Source organism: Euprymna scolopes, chromosome 7 (assembly GCF_053919585.1).
Source record: "Euprymna scolopes isolate OS-2025 chromosome 7, ASM5391958v1, whole genome shotgun sequence".
In the NCBI taxonomy this organism is placed as follows: Eukaryota; Metazoa; Mollusca; class Cephalopoda; order Sepiida; family Sepiolidae; genus Euprymna; species Euprymna scolopes.
In genome coordinates, this window is record NC_136488.1 from 104,184,127 (window position 1) to 104,200,820 (window position 16,694).

Sequence of the window (16,694 nt, forward strand, 5' to 3'; positions counted from 1 at the left end):
GTATGTATATATATGTATGTATATGTATGTATATATATATATATGTATATATATGTATGTATATATATGTATGTATATATATATGTGTGTATAATATATATATGTATGTATAATATATATATGTATGTATAATATATATATATGTATATATAAGTATATATATGTATGTGTATGTATATATATGTATATATGTATATATACATGTATGTATATATATATATGTGTGTGTGTGTGTGTGTGTGTGTGTGTGTGTCCAGCAAATTACATTAAAACTGCTCGACTTCATTTATGCGTGTTGTTATTTTTATTAATGAGTGAATCAAAGCCTGGGGACACCTGCTTATAAGGGTAAAGGAGATTGTCAATTGGACAATGAACGCCACGATAAGAGGATTGGAATCAAATCGATGCGATGGACAAAAGACTACTTAAAATAATTATTCATTACCAAACAGGCCGGCTAAACAAATATTTGTTTAAATTAAACTTGAAGAGGGTTATGTGTAGTCGGTTGAAAAGCAACTTCGAATTATTTTGTTCCATACATAAAATGTTGCAGGAAAGAAAATTTGTTTATGGAAGTTTCATTTGGTTTTTGGTACAGAATGGAAGGAAAGTTCATTTATGAGTTTTTCTATGAATGTTCTTGCAAGAAAAGACATGCATCGGAGTTTTGTCGAACGTCTACCATGAGCATAATGAAACAGTGGAGAAGTGTTGTTGATATCTTTTATGTATGAAAAAGGCTTTAGTAAGAACAGAATATATGTTATTAGATTTCAAAATCTGTTTCATACTTTGTCAAGGAAAAGTGCTCTGTGCTCAGCTCCCCATTTATGGCAGTAGTACTTCATCTGGCTCTGTTACTAGGTTATTATTAAGTGACGTGACCTCAAAGCTGTAGAATTATCCAACCATTTTACTAGCTACATTAGAATCAGATTTGATGTAATTATTTTATTTTAAGTCAGTTCTAGGATCTTATAAAAAACGGAGGATTTCTGAAGGCAAGAGTTATTGATTTCGAAGGGAAAAATGAGGATCCAAGCGTTAGTGGTAAAAAGAAGGATGTTTCGTTTTCGAGGTGTCAAAAGTAATAGACACTTAACCTCCATTATACCAAGTTCTCCAAGTTAGAGGCGTGAAATGTAAAAAGATATTGATTATCACTGTTTTTGGAAGTGCTGCCGTAAATAGTTATATATATATATATATATATATATATATATATATATATATATATATATATATATATATATATATAGCAATATATTAGGATGTTTCATGAATGCTAGTAGTTGATAAAACAACCCCGTGAATGTGTTACATGTAACAGCCGTGACTGGAATGTTTAAGTGACACCTAAACGACCAGAGATGACTTAGAAGCAGAAGTCGAGGAAACTTCATGATTTCTGGCCGAAAATTTTCTTTGGTTGGCGAGACTCCAAGCAGGAAAGACGTGTCTGATTACCGTCTCCAGTGAAGAGCAACGCTAGCAGCGTGGCGTTTATTTATCTGTTTGTCTTTTTTTTTCTCTCTCTCTCTCTCTCTCTCTCTCATCTATATAAAAGTAACCTGTCTTCTGTATGCTTTCTGTGACTACCTTTCTTTTTTTTAAATAACCAAATTTACAAATCAACATTGGCGTTTGACTGGTTTTGCATTCACAGAAAAGCAACGACTTAGTTCATGACGGCGATGAAACGAGTGGATAATAGTTTATATAAGCATCGGTAAGTGAAAGAACAGAGTGTTTTTTTATGTACGGTATGCTTTATTTGGCAACTATCGGTTATTTTTAGTTCAGCTTGATCTTGCAATTAATCATGAGGAGACTGAGAGCCGAACAGGTTTCCAAATTACAAATGATACGATCAATTTATTTAGAGAAGCATTTAATGAACGAATGATTTTACAAAATGGATTTGTCAACTGGCCACTATTTCCCTGCAATTTAAGCGCTTTATATTATTGTATTTTGAGAATATGTAAAGTCGTGTCTCTATGATTATAAACCAGACACAAAAGCTCCTTTGATAGATAATGTCCCACGCGTTATTGCCGAAATGTAACCTAATTTAATGCGTAGACTTTGTGATAATTGGACCTCTAGATTACGTCATATACGTGGGAGTCACTGGGCCATATACCCGTACTTGTATTTAAATTATAAATGTCAAAATCTAATCTTTGAAATAAACCACATATTTGTGTGATACAAGTACATTTATGTGATTTATTTTACTTTCCGTCGCCTCTAAAAAAAATCACCAATATAACAAATAATTATATGGTGAAAACCGACGCCCTGTGTACTCATAAAATGGGAGTAAATAACTTTCGACATCATAATTGATTACGCCCTCTGGTATGTTACTGGTATTAACGAATTTTTAATGCTTATATAAGATCTTATCAGTCATAAAAGAAATTATAAGACATTAGCGTTTTTGTGAAATTCTGTCCATTTCAAATCAGTCATTAGAGTCGAACTCAAATAACTGCTGTTTGCTGGGAGCGGGGTGCCGTATAATGTACACGCTTTCATAGTACGAATCATTGAAATAAAAATGTTTTCAATTTTTTTTAAGGAAATGAACAAATTCTATTCTCTTATATATTTCCTGGTGCTTCCAGATAAGGCTGTCTGAAGATATTGGCTTCCTGAGATGAAATGCGCCTAACATTGATGCTTTTTGATTTTCTACTTTTGTAAAACTTAATTTTGTTTTGCAAAAACAAAAACAACAACCCACCTTTTCCCCCATTTTCCTTCTTCCCATTTCCCCTTCTCTTTCTATTTTCCTTACATCCTGCCTGGTTCCCTAACTTAAAATGTATCAAACATTAATACTGTAACGCTTTTCTCTTTCCCATTGCAAAAAAAAACAAAAAAAAACGATAAAATCCACCAATCAAACCAAACGCTACAAACTAACGACTGAAGAACAAAAAAAAAAAACTTTTATAAAATAACTGGATGCAACATGAATACTATTTCCAAAATAACTGGATTCGGCATTAAATAACCCGAAAAAGGTTGATATGCCGTACAAAAACACAACGAAACTTATATATTTCTTCTTTTATCCAGATTCCTGTTTAATGGCGTCACAAGTGTACCAACGCCCTCTACATCTGAAGCAGCCACAGGAACTTTTTAAATCTCCCCCACATCAGCGGTAATTATATATCTTCATTTCTTTCGTTTTTCTGTTTAATACGAAATCATAGATTTTTTTACCTACGCACTCACATTATACTTAAACTGAGTCAATAAACGTTTGTTTCCCCAAAGCATTTTCCTCTATATTTTATTTTTAAAAATACTGATCTTCGAACTCGTAATTCAATAATCTAACCGATCTTAACAAGTGACTTAACGGGTCACATTCTTCTACCTTATATATATATATATATATATATATATATATATATATATATATATATATATATATATAGTCATCCACATACAGTAATGTTTCGCTGTTTCACAGCTCATCAGTGCGGCTAGACAAGCAACTATCTACAGCCAGGATTGAAACCCGATCGCCCATAGTCGGAGCTTCTAACCGTTGCGTTATTCGGCTGCTGCTATGCGGCAGTGAATTAAAAATGTTTTGACATTGTCCAAATGCCTAAACTCAATTTGTTTAAACAAAGAGCATCGCTTAATACGCTAATGGTAATTTGTATATCACTTCCCAATATGCTCAACCCAAGATAGGGAGCATTATAGTCATCAACATACAGTACTGTTTCGCTGTTTTACAGCTCATCGGTGCGGCTAGACAAGCTACTACCTCAAGCCAGGATCGAAAACCGACCGCACATAAGACAGTCTGAGCTTCTAACCGTTAGACCAATATTACATTGTCGGTACACTGAACATGCTAATGTTTCGGGGCAATTGGTTTATTAAAAAAAACAAAAGTCCCTTGTCAGGCGACAGAAATAAAGTTTATGTGCTAATCAAGACATCTAGTTCATAAATGAAAGACGTGAAACATATTTTTAATAAAATCACTAACTTTAAGTGGAAAGGGGTTATATTAAGTGACATTAAGTGCATATATATATATATATATATATAATTTTAAAAAGGAAACACTTATTTAGTGTTTCGTTTTTAAAATTAAATATGTTTTTAACTCTTTTTCAAAGTGTTTTTAACATGTTTTATCAACTACTTGTTCATATATATATATATATATATATATATATATATATATATATATATATATATATATATATATACTAATAAGTAAAATTTTTAAAGACTTTTGAAAGAAGATTACTTTTGATGGTTTGTGTTTTTCCTTTGTCAGCAATTCAAGTATGTTTTTGTTTATTGCCTAAATTTATCAAGTATGTTTTTGAAATCTCCTAGAAACACGTGCTAGCTTTTCTTTGATTCGAAACTGACAATAAATCACAATATGGAGTTGCATTTATCTGTAAATTTATTTATTTATTTATTTATCAGTTTATTAGAAATTTTGAAATAATAATCTACAGGTTTGAATATCGCGCTTCATTTTGCTCTGCTGATTAAATGGGACAAAAGAAATAAGCTACTGGACAAACGTTATGGGAAGATGTTAATAATTTAGAAAACATTTAAATTACGGTGCTAAAATACTGGATGCAGGTTTTCAACAATATTTAAACGTTCACTTATCATTAGAACTTTATTTTTAAACAACGTGATAAGTTCTACACATCAAACGCTCTCCGTTGAAAAATAAAATTGCATTATCGCTAACCATCGAGAAAAATCAATTTAAGATTTTTTTTAATATTGTTCATAGTTTTAAAAAAATTGTTTGTCATGTAATTAAGGTACATAAGGCAAAAAATGTTAAATGCAAAAGAAAATAAATAATAAAATAAAAGATAAAAACAATCGGCAGACGTCCAAAAACATCGCAAAGAGATTATCGAAGAATTATTAGAATGTCTATAAAATATTGTGTTGTACCTTCTACATCAATTGACCTTAAATTTAATCAAGAGACAGATAATAAGATCTCAATGAAAGTTGTCTCTAGCAAGTTAAAAAAATCCAAGATTGCATGAAAATTTCCCAGCTTCGAAACCTCTCATTTCATAGCAAAACTAAATAGCACGTCTGGAGTATGCGAGAGAACATATTGCTTGGACTAACGCACAAAAGGATACAGTTTATTTCGGTGATAACTCCAAGATTGGTATATCTGCTTACGTAAGCCGTAGAACAGGCGAGAGGCTATTTTCTCAATGTTTCAAAGAAAACCATAAGCTTTGTGGCAGCAATGTGATTGTGTGGGATATGATTTCATCTGCACGAGTTGGTCCTGTCATGCGCATACGTGGCAATATCAATGCTGAGATTTACAAAAGGTTTCTTCAGCGTAATGCAGTATCAAGATTACGCCACATTCTTCATAAATTTCCCATATCCATACAGTAAAATGCACCTTGTTAAAAGGTAAAAATGTTATGACTATTTAAATGAAGAAAGAATCGCACTGATGAAGTTGCCACTCTAGAGCCTCCATCTGAATCCAACAGAAAATGTTTGGATATAATTGCAGAAAGGGCTAAAAGAAAATCCTAAAAAGCGAAGTTCACATATGAGAGGTCTTGAAATACAAATAGAGATATTACTGGTGATTTATAAAAAGAAATTAATTATATCATGTGGTTGTCGATGCAGAGAAGTCATTACAGATAGAAAGTTTGTTTAATGAAAACTTAATATTGGTAATATTTTGTTCACAAACATGTATTAGTGAGATCGTTCCTTAACGTTTGTCCAGTAATTTATTGTCTTTGTTTTGTTTAATCTTCATTTTTAAGTAAATGATTCTAACTTTGTGTAATATCTATGCATTACACCTTAATCGTTATTCAGTAAAAATGCCATGGATATTCACACATTACTTTTAAATGTAATACATATATTGATCTCTTTTTTGTTTCCGTTCTTTATATTATGGCTGTTACTATATATATATATATATATATATATATATATATATATATATATATATATATATATGTTGGTAGAGTGCTTGCCTTGCATGCAAGAGGCTCGGGTTTCGAATCCTGAGTTCGGATGTGTCTAACTGATGAGCCCAAATGAGGGCGAAACTCGAGTCTTGGACTTCCGGTTCTTTGACTGTCATGGCTCTTGTGGACTCCGACGTTGTTTGGCTGTGGAATTTATTATATATATATATATATATATATATATATATATATATATATATATATATATATATATTATGTGGAATTTATTATAAATATATATATATATAATTTATTATATATATATATAATTTATTAAATATATATATATAATATATATAATATATATATATAATTTATTAAATATATATATATATATTATGTGGAATTTATTATAAATATATATATATATATATATATATATATATATATATATATATATACAAGTTAGAAATTCTTTCCTCAAGTGCAATTTTGATGGTTTCTTCTGCCGCATTTATTTCGGAATAAATAACTCCAATATGCACTCTAAAGTAAACAAAATACTAAAGATTCTATTTGACCTTTTTTAAGTGCTTCCAAACCGAATAGTAATTTGAAACATTAACCTAATTATAACATTTTAAGTATAAAGAACTTATCTAATTTCAACGAATGTTCTAGTTTTTTCCTTTAAAAAAAAAAAAAAAACAATTCTTATGGGCGCTCTGATGACCCCATACGAATGGAGTTCCAAAAATATTTTTTAAATTTGAATCCACCCGAATAGATCAGAGAGCATTGCAAACTTCATTTTCATGATGACTGAACTTATGCATTCATGACCCGAAAGTATCATCTTTCGGTTGCCGATATCGATGGTCTAAAAAGCAACCCCTGTCATGGATTTGTTTTAGAAGCAGAGATACATCATCGGATTCTTCTTTGCAGAAGAAATGTAATCGATCAACGTTTACCGGCACTTGGTGAACGTTTACGAATCAAATGCAGCTTTAATGTTAGAAGATAGGATCGTTGATTTTAGCGTGGTGGCAAACATTTGAGTGAAAACGCGTGCCCCGGACGCCCATGCATAGCGATAAGGTAGTAACTTTATCGCTGACAAAAGTGCATTAGGAATGTGGGTGACTATGTAGAAAAATAAAATCTGGAGCAGAAAAGATCGCTCGTTTAATGGTATCAATCCGCTATTCACAGCTCTAAGAGTCCCTAATATATATATATATATATATATATATATATATTATAAGGTAAAATTAAAAGCCAAGAACAATGCGAGATTTTTTTTTTTTATATATAGAGTAAAATTAAATGCAAACAAAAGAAATAAAGTTCTTTTTTTGTTGTTTGTTTTTTCTTTTTCACACAAATTTTAACTCTAAACAACAGTAATTTTTTTTTCTGTTGTATTCAATGGTGATATAAATCTCAATATATTTCAGACTTATTAGTCCATTTTCAAGAGAAGACAGCGGAAGAGTGTTCAAAATTGGAAAAGTAGCCGCAGAGTTTGCCACGTGATACCGCGAAATATAGAACAAAAAATGACGTTAGGAGAACGTTAAAATAAATCAGTTGATGTTTGAAATACTTGTTGCGTTTGTGAATCAAGGGAGATGACTATTCAAGCAAGGTTTTTTTTTTTTTTTAATTATTGTTTTTCTTAAGAAAAACAATAATTAAAAAAAAAAACCTTGCTTGAATAGTCATTTTTTTTTTTTTTTTAATTATTGTTTTTCTTAAGAAAAACAATAATTAAAAAAAAAAAACCTTGCTTGAATAGTCATCTCCCTTGATTCACAAACGTAACAAGTATTTCAAACATCAACTGATTTATTTTATTTTAACGTTCTCCTAACGTCATTTTTTGTTCTATATTTCGCGGTATCACGTGGCAAACTCTGCGGCTACTTTTCCAATTTTGAACACTCTTCCGCTGTCTTCTCTTGAAAATGGACTAATAAGTCTGAAATATATTGAGATTTATATCACCATTGAATACAACAGAAAAAAAAAATTACTGTTGTTTAGAGTTAAAATTTGTGTGAAAAAGAAAAAACAACCAACAAAAAAAAGAACTTTATTTCTTTTGTTTGCATTTAATTTTACTCTATATATAAAAAAAAAATCTCGCATTGTTCTTGGCTTTTAATTTTACCTTATAATTTTCTTCAACAATGCTTCAAGCAAACTACAACCTACTTATATATATATATATATATATATATATATATATATATATATATTGTTTTGAAAAAAGAAAAACCGAATGAATTTATGAAATAATCAACGTTTCGTCCCTACTGCAGAAACATATTCAGGATATTAAAAGGAAAAATGCAAAAAAAGAAAACGATCATAGACTATACGAAAATGAAAAGGAAACAGTGTTAGAATCCTACCCATATCGGGAAGGAAACTATGTGTGTGGGAAGGTTGGGTTATTCAATGTCTATATATACACTTTTAAAAATACGTTAAATAAATATGTGTACTTTCTCTCTCTCTCTCTCTCTCTCTCTCTCTCTCTCTCTCTCTCTCTCTCTCTCTCTCTCTCTCTAAACTTATTCATTTTGTTGAATTATTTAAGGATTAAGGAAAAGCGGTTAACCAGGATCTGTTTTGACATTTTGTTCTTTGATTATTATTTTCCCTATACTAGGGCTAAATGGTAGAATCCCTTCCTTTGCGTAATAGTATTAATGTTTAATATTAGTGCTGACTCTAAAAGTCTTCTTTTAGCTCTATCTATCACGTATTTTATAATTTTCTCATGATCTAAATTAAATGAATGATCGTGTCCTGCACAATGGCAAAAGAGTGCATTTAGGGCGTTTCCATTCCTTATATATCTTCTGTGTTCGTAAATTCTTAGTTTCGATTTACGCCGTGCCTCACCTATGTATGCTTGCTGGCAATTGTTACATGGGATGGAATATATACCGGCGTCGGATCTGAGGGTTTTGGGAGAGTGCTTGGTAGTTGTTAATGTCAGTTTTATTGTTGTGGAAGTTGTTTGTATCAAGTGAAAACCAAGGCTATTAAGAGTGTCGTAGATTTTTGTATTTTTAGTGTGGGTGGGAATGAAAAGATGTCTGTTTAATAGTGAGGTATTTGTTTTATTTTTCTGTCTGTTTATATTATAGTGTATTTTCGTAGCTTTTTTCTTTGCGTAAGAAATGAAATAGGATGGATACTGTAGTTTTCTTAAAACATTCGTAATGTATTGAAATTCATCATTAAGATATTGGGGGCTGCATGTTCTAAAGGCATGCAAAAAAAACCCCAATAATCATGCCAGTCTTTATTTTATCATTGTGGTGCGAGTAGTAGTGAATATAATCGTTTTTGTATGTGGTCTTTCTATGTACTTTGAAACTCAGATCGGTTTCGGATCTGATGAGGAGTATATCTAGAAAAGCTAGGGAGTGGTCTTGTTCGGATTCGTGTGTAAATTTTATGGATGGTTCTACTGAATTTAATTTATTTCTAAGTTGTTCTATTTGTGCGTTTATAGGGAGAAAAATAAGAATATCATCTATGTATCTAAAGTATGTGGAGTTTTTAGGTAGTCTGAATTTGAAAGAGTGAGCATCTAGGAATTCTAAAAATAAGCAAGCTAGTACACCACTAAGGGGGTTACCCATAGGGATTCCAAATTTTTGTCTGTGGTAAGAATTATTAAACTGAAAATAGGTTCTATCGGTGATGAGTTTTATGATTTGTATTAATGTATCCGAGGAAAAAGGTAGATCGGCTTTAATTTTCTTTAGGTGTTTGTGGAGTAGATTAAGGCATTTTTTGATTGAAATATTGGTGTAGAGGGAAATTATGTCTAAACTATGCATGGGTTTGTTTTGTATGTCCATATTTTTTATTTTATTTATGAGGTCGCCAGAGTTTTTAATATGAAGTGCTGATAGTGCCCATTAGTTGAGTTAAAATTTGGGCAATAGCTCGTGCTAATTTATGGGTTACGCTTCCGATGTTAGATACTATATGTCGCATAGGGATGTTTTCTTTATGTGTTTTGGGGAGCCGTATAATACAGGAATAGTGGGGTGGTATTCTATGTTATTTATCCATTTTTTTATCATTTTTGATAAGTTGTTTTATGGATTTATTGAAGATTTCGAAATCTTTTTGTATTGATTTTAAGTCTATCGGAGTATATGTATCTCCGTCTGCTAATAGTGTGTGCATTTTCTTTAGATATGTCTCTTTATCTATGATTACTATTCCATCTCCTTTATCGGCTTGTGAAATGATGATGTCTTTATTTTTTGTTAAAAGTTTTAAGGCATCAATGTATCTCTTTGGTAATGTTAATTCTTGCAGTTGGGTAGTTGTTAAAGATATTATACCTTGTATGAAGCGCTTGGTGAAATCCGAGTCATCTTGTCTATAATTTTTTAGGGTTATGTTACTGTTGATGTTCGAATGTTTGCCGGTAGCGAATTTAATATCGAAACTGAGAGCTTCAGTTTCAATGTCCGAGAGTGGTTTTGAAGTAAGGTTTAGAACGTCCTAAAGTTTTCCATTTTCTGTTTTTTATCAATTGAGCAAGTTTGGTTTCCAATTTAAAAGTATGGCGCGTGTTAAATTTTTTGACAGATCTGTTGACGTTCTTAATTGATCTGAGTGTTTTCTTGTAATTTTGTTGATATTCAGTAATTAATGTCCTGGCTTTTCGAAAAAGATGAGAGCTTTGGTGTTTTAAATATACTACAGATGACAGAAGGTATTTTTCAATGTACCCCGGGAAAATATGTTCTGACTGATGTTTTAAAAGATTTAGGTATGCATGCGGGTATGACTTTTTCTTCAATACCATTTTTCCAGAAAAATTCGCCTGTTGTTGTGAGAATTTGCTGCGATTAAGATGCTCTTGTATGTTCGCAGAAAAGATCGGTTTTCCATTTCGACAGAATGAATAAAAATAAAATAAAAATACGTTTTCTTTTATGATCGTTTTCTTTTTTTTTTTTGCATTTTTCCTTTTAATATCCTGAAGATGTCCTCTGCAATAGGGACGACACGTTGATCATTTCATGAATTCATTAGGTTTTTCTTTTTTCAAAACAACATAACGTCAACCATCGCTGGTATTTTTATTTTATTTTTATTCGTGTATATATATATATATATATATATATATATATATATATATATATATATATATATATATATATATATGTATGTATATGTGTATATATATATGTATATGTATATATATGTACTAGCAGAAATATTCGTCGTTGACTGGGTTCAAAAACAGCCTACAGAAAAATGGACGCTGATTTAGGACAGTATGATAAGTTATGAAAAGGAAGGGTTGTAAAGAGATAGCTTCGAATTCGGGGGTATCAAAACCAAAGCAAATATGAAGAAAGTAAAAATAAAATAAAACCCATAATTTATTATACCATACCTGTTCACACTGAAGCACTTATCACAATATTCTGTGGATCTATATTAAAAAAACTTTGTTAAACTTTGTGACATATTTCCATTCTATGGAAGTCAGGCGCGAACGAACACCCAATAATTTTATTATATAATATTTCTTCAAACTGAAACATAATTATCAAAGTATACTTATGCAAATAGATATGAAAAGTCTTTATTATAGTTTGTGCCTATTTCCATTCTATGGAGGCCAGGCGCGAACGCAGACCCCACAATTTTTATTATACCATCCTTATTTAAGTTAAAACATATTTAAAAAATTATTCGTATGTACATCTATATTAAAAACACTTGTAAATGTGTTTTTTTTAATTTTAAATTTTTTATTTCCATACTTTGTGGACCAGGTGCGTACGCAGACCCCACAATTTTAATGAATCATCATTATGCCAGATCAGACATACCCATTCCTACGTCTCAATATATCGTCTATCATTATATGTGGTATTAGTCAACCATATAGGAGCCTATTTGTGACCAGACACACACACACACAGACGTTCAGCTTTATATTATAGATATATGTATATATATGTATATATATGTATACATATATGTATGTATATATACATGTATATATGTGTATATATGTATATATGTATGTATATATATATGTATATATGTGTGTGGCATCCGTCAGTCGAAACGACTATGGATCAGCGCCGTATTAAGATGTTGCCTGTTTGCATCCTTTTGTGTGACTGTAGAGACCAATTCTTGATTTGCATAGTCTGCCACAGCCTTGACATACGAAGGTTGTTATGCAACTTGCCGCTTCGTCCGGCTGTTCCGCCTGTACACTCGCTCTTCTCCTAGCTCTCTTTGCAGCATTTTCAACATGGAGGGTCCTCTCGCTGATGATAATCCCCTGGCGTATCATTTTCCTCCAGGCAGTTCTGTCAGCTGCAGAGGCTTCCCATGTATTCCTGTCCACCGAGAGAGCCTTCATGTCACGCTTGCAGACATCCCTGTAGCGAAGGTGGGGTCGCCCCCTCTTTCTTGAGCCTGAGGCAAGCTCGCCATAGAGAAGGTCTTTAGGGATGCGCCCATCATCCATCCTGCGCACATGGCCCAGCCAGCGAAGACGTCGCTCACGCAGTAGGGAGTAAATGGATGGGATGCCCGCTCTCTGCAGAACATCAGTATTACTCACTCTGTCCTGCCATGTGATACCAAGTATCCTACGTATACACCTCATATGGAAGACCTGGAGTTTCCTCTCTTATGTTGAGTATGTAGTCCAGGATTCACTCCCATACAGTAGAACACTGAGGATGCACGCTCTGTAGACGGTCATCTTGGTGGAGGTGGTAAGGTGCCTGTTTTCCCAGACTCTTTTAGTTAGTTTAGAGAGGGTTGTAGATGCCTTTCCAATCCTTTTGTTTAGCTCCACGTCCAATGAGAGGGTGTCTGAAGTAGTGGAGCCTAGATATTGAAACTGGCGTACGACCTCTAGTGGTGTGCCTTGGATTGTGATGCTGGGTGGGGAGGCGGTTGCTTGTCCCATGACTTGAGTTTTCTTCTGGCTGATGGTGAGACCGAACAGGCTGCAAGCATTAGCAAACCTGTCCATCAGTCTTTGAAGACCATCTTCCTGATGCGATGCTATAGCTGCATCATCGGCAAACAGCATGTCTCTTATCCGAACTGTCCTGATCTTTGTCCTGGAGCGGAGTCTGGCGATGTTGAAGAGACCACCATCTGACCTGGAGTGCAAGCAGATACCATCCGTTGTGTTCTTGAAAGCATGCTTCAGGAGTAGGGAGAAGAAGATGCCGAAGAGTGTTGGGGCCAAAACACAACCCTGTTTGACACCACTCCTCCCCCCGAACTCAGCAGACATGCCACCGTTAAATTGCACAGTGCTCCTCATGCCATCATGAAAGGATCTTATGATGCTGAGAAGTTTTGGTGGGCATCCGATCAGTGGGAGAATTTTGAATAGTCCATCTCTGCTCACGAGATCGAATGCCTTGGTCAGGTCTATGAAGGCAGCATACAGAGGCTGGTTTTGCTCTCTGCACTTCTCTTGCAGTTGGCGTAGGGAGAAGATCATATCGATTGTTGATCTCTCTGAACGAAAACCGCATTGAGATTCTGGGTAGATTCGGTCGGCAAGAACGTTTAGTCGCAGTAAAACTATACGTGCGAATAGCTTGCCAACGAAACTCAACAGTGAGATACCGCGGTAGTTGTTGCAGTCACCGCGGTCCCCTTTGTGTTTGTAGAGAGTGATGATATTTGCGTCTCTCATGCCCTGAGGCACTGAGCCTTCTCTCCAACACTGTATCAGAAGACTATGGAGGGGCTCAAGCAGGCTAGCCTTTCCACTTTTTAAGACCTCAGCTGGAATATAGTCCTTTCCTGAGGCTTTTCCTGATGGCAGTCTGTCTATTGCCCAGGATAGTTCTTCTATGGAAGGCTCCTCATCGAGCTCATGCATCAGTGGTAGACGATCAATGGCATCCAGGGCGGACTGATGTACCATGTTTTCCCTGGAGTAAAGCTCGGAGTAGTGTTCAACCCATCTGTCTAGCTGTTTAACTTTGTCTAGTATGAGTTCACCCGATTTAGACTTCAGTGAAGCAGTTTTGTTAATTATGGGTCCTGTAGCTCTCCTGATCCCGTTATACATATTTTTTATATTTCCTGTATCAGCTGCATGCTGGATAGACTTGGAGAGCTCCATCCCGTAGTTGTTTGCAGCTTCTCTTACAGCCTTTTGAACTGCCCTTTTGGAAATCCTCAGTGCAGCCAGCGATGTAGGAGATTGGTTGGCCTTGTATGAAAGCAAGCACAAACGCTTTGCCTCAATCAGAGGGTTGAGGGTAGCAGAGTTGGCATCATACCAGTTATTTCGTTTGCTACCTGTCCTCCTCCCAAAGACTTTGAGAGCTGTAGAGTGGATGGCATTTTTCAGTTTCCCACTGTTCAGATGCAGTCCGGGTGTTATCTCCTTTGAAGGTGGAGGTTAACATCTCGTTGAATTTCGCATTGCGATCTGAGTATGTGGTCTTGCTAACATCAATACGGGCAACACCCTCCTGTTTAGTGTGGTAGAAATCTTTGGGTTGAAGTTTGACTCTGCTGCATATTAGGGAATGATCTGTATCACAATCAGCACTGTGGTAGGCTCTAGACATCAGAAAACGTTTGATGTACCTTCGTCTAGTAATGATTAGATCGAGCTGGTGCCAACGCCCTGATCTGGGATGTCTCCAGGACACTCTGTAATGCGGTCTGGCAGCAAAGAATGTGTTGGTAATGCAGAGGTCATGGTAGGCACAGAGTTCTAGAAGGCGCTGACCGTTACCATTGCATTTGCCCACTCCAAAGTTACCAAGGCAGCTCGGCCATGCATCGTCGTCGCCACCCACACGTGCATTAAAGTCCCCAAGTATAATCAGGTCTTCATTTTGTGGAAACTCCTTGATGGTGCTATCTAGCTGTGTGTAGAAGTGCTCCTTGATGTCGTCAGGCGCTGCGAGTGTTGGGGCGTACACACATAATAGATTAATTGTTCCATCTGTGGTGTTCAGTCGGAGTGAGATTAGGCGGTCAGTAGCTGAATCAGAGAGTTGTACGTTCTGAAGCAGTGAGTTTCTGACTGCGAAACCAACACCGTGTTCCCGGACTTCCTCTTCCTGTTTTCCTTGCCAGAAGAAGGTATAGTCCGATTCCTTTAGGCATCCGGTGTCAGCTAAGCGTGTTTCTTGGAGTGCAGCGATGTCTACTTTGAGTCTCGATAGCTCGTTGTTGATGATGGCAGTTTTTCGAATATCGGAGATGTTGCGTATGTCGGTAGATAGGCCAGTCGTCATACTACGAACATTCCAGCACCCTAGCCTGAGTGTTGGGTTCTTTGTGTTTCTTTTGGTTTTGTTTGGTGCAATGGTTTCTGGCCACTTGTTGGAATCATCCTATACCCTACGCACCCAGTAGGGTAGGTGGCCAGTGGCGGGATAGCACCTTACTGACTGAGGGCTGCTCAGCTTTGTGGCGGGCAGTAGCTGTCCAATGAAATTAAATAACTTCTCCCACCGTTAGGACCGACCCCTGGCGCCCAGCTGCACGCCAATTGAGCTGTAGGCTTATAACCGGTAACTGTCGCTCCCCTGTTTAGTCCTATACAGATGCATAGCTGAAGTTTTCTCTCCAGGGCGCTGGCCAGGGCAGATCTGTGGAGAGACTGGGTTGCCCAATCGTCAGAATCCCCCTCTTGGTCTTGCTGGTGTTGCCCAGAGGAATGGAAGTACCAGTACGTCCGGCACCAGGTTGACTGCAGTAGCTACCAGAGCAAGGCTGAGTACAGTACTTGTCTGCCTATGGGGCTACACTCCAGATTTTCTGTTAGGGTTTACTCCCTTAGCCTTTATCGAACCAACGAATAACCAAAAGGCAGTGGTACTATTTACCCATAGCTGGGGGCCTGTTCATGGGCATCAGGGCTTGTCCATACAACGATGGGCCTGGCATGCCGCATGTCTGGGGGCAGACCACCTCCGAGTCTCCCGTAGTTCTGCTTGAGTCCGCAAGGTACTCAATTTACATGTGTCGCCGCAGGGAGGCACTACATGGAGCTTTCCTATGGAGAGGTTATGTACTGGCAGGGAAGACTTACGCACTCTGCTTCCTTTTTGCCTAGGCTAGCCAACGGTAGGGACTGGAAGAGGAAGGTGACAAGCACACAGTTCCCCACACTTGACGCATCAATAGGCCATTTGACACATATATATGTATATATGTATATATATGTATATATGTATATATGTATATATAAATGTATATATGTATACATGTATAATAAATGTATATATGTATATAAATGTATATATGTGTATATATGTATGTATATATATGTATATATGCATATATATATGTGTATATATGCATATATATATGTATATATATATATATATATATATATATATATATATATATATATATATATATATATATGAACTAAGGATACATACTAGGCGTTGACGGAAGTGTTTTAATTTCTAAAAGATAAAGTTAATAAAAATGTCGCATATTAATTTTTTTTTCGTTGAAATATGCCCATTTCTCGAAAGTAAATCCCGAACTTGTACGCTTAGTTAGTTGTGGGTAAAGTAGCAATTCGTGTTCAAGTAATCGCTTAATCATACTCTGCTTTGACATTAAATAACTTAAAATTGTGCCGTGTATCATAGGACAGAGAACCCGAAC

The 16,694-nt window shown here is 35.2% G+C and overlaps 1 protein-coding gene across 12 annotated transcripts in view; it reads left to right on the top strand.

The window, feature by feature from the left end:
- LOC145279872 (cytosolic carboxypeptidase 1-like) overlaps positions 1 to 16,694 on the top strand; it is a 657,874-nt gene that overhangs the window by 524,337 nt on the left and 116,843 nt on the right. For all 12 annotated transcript variants that reach the window (XM_080131321.1, XM_080131320.1, XM_080131325.1 and 9 more), the window contains one exon: positions 3,097 to 3,184. In XM_080131321.1, the coding sequence (XP_079987447.1) occupies positions 3,097 to 3,184 (88 nt within the window). The remainder of the gene's footprint in view (positions 1 to 3,096; positions 3,185 to 16,694) is intronic.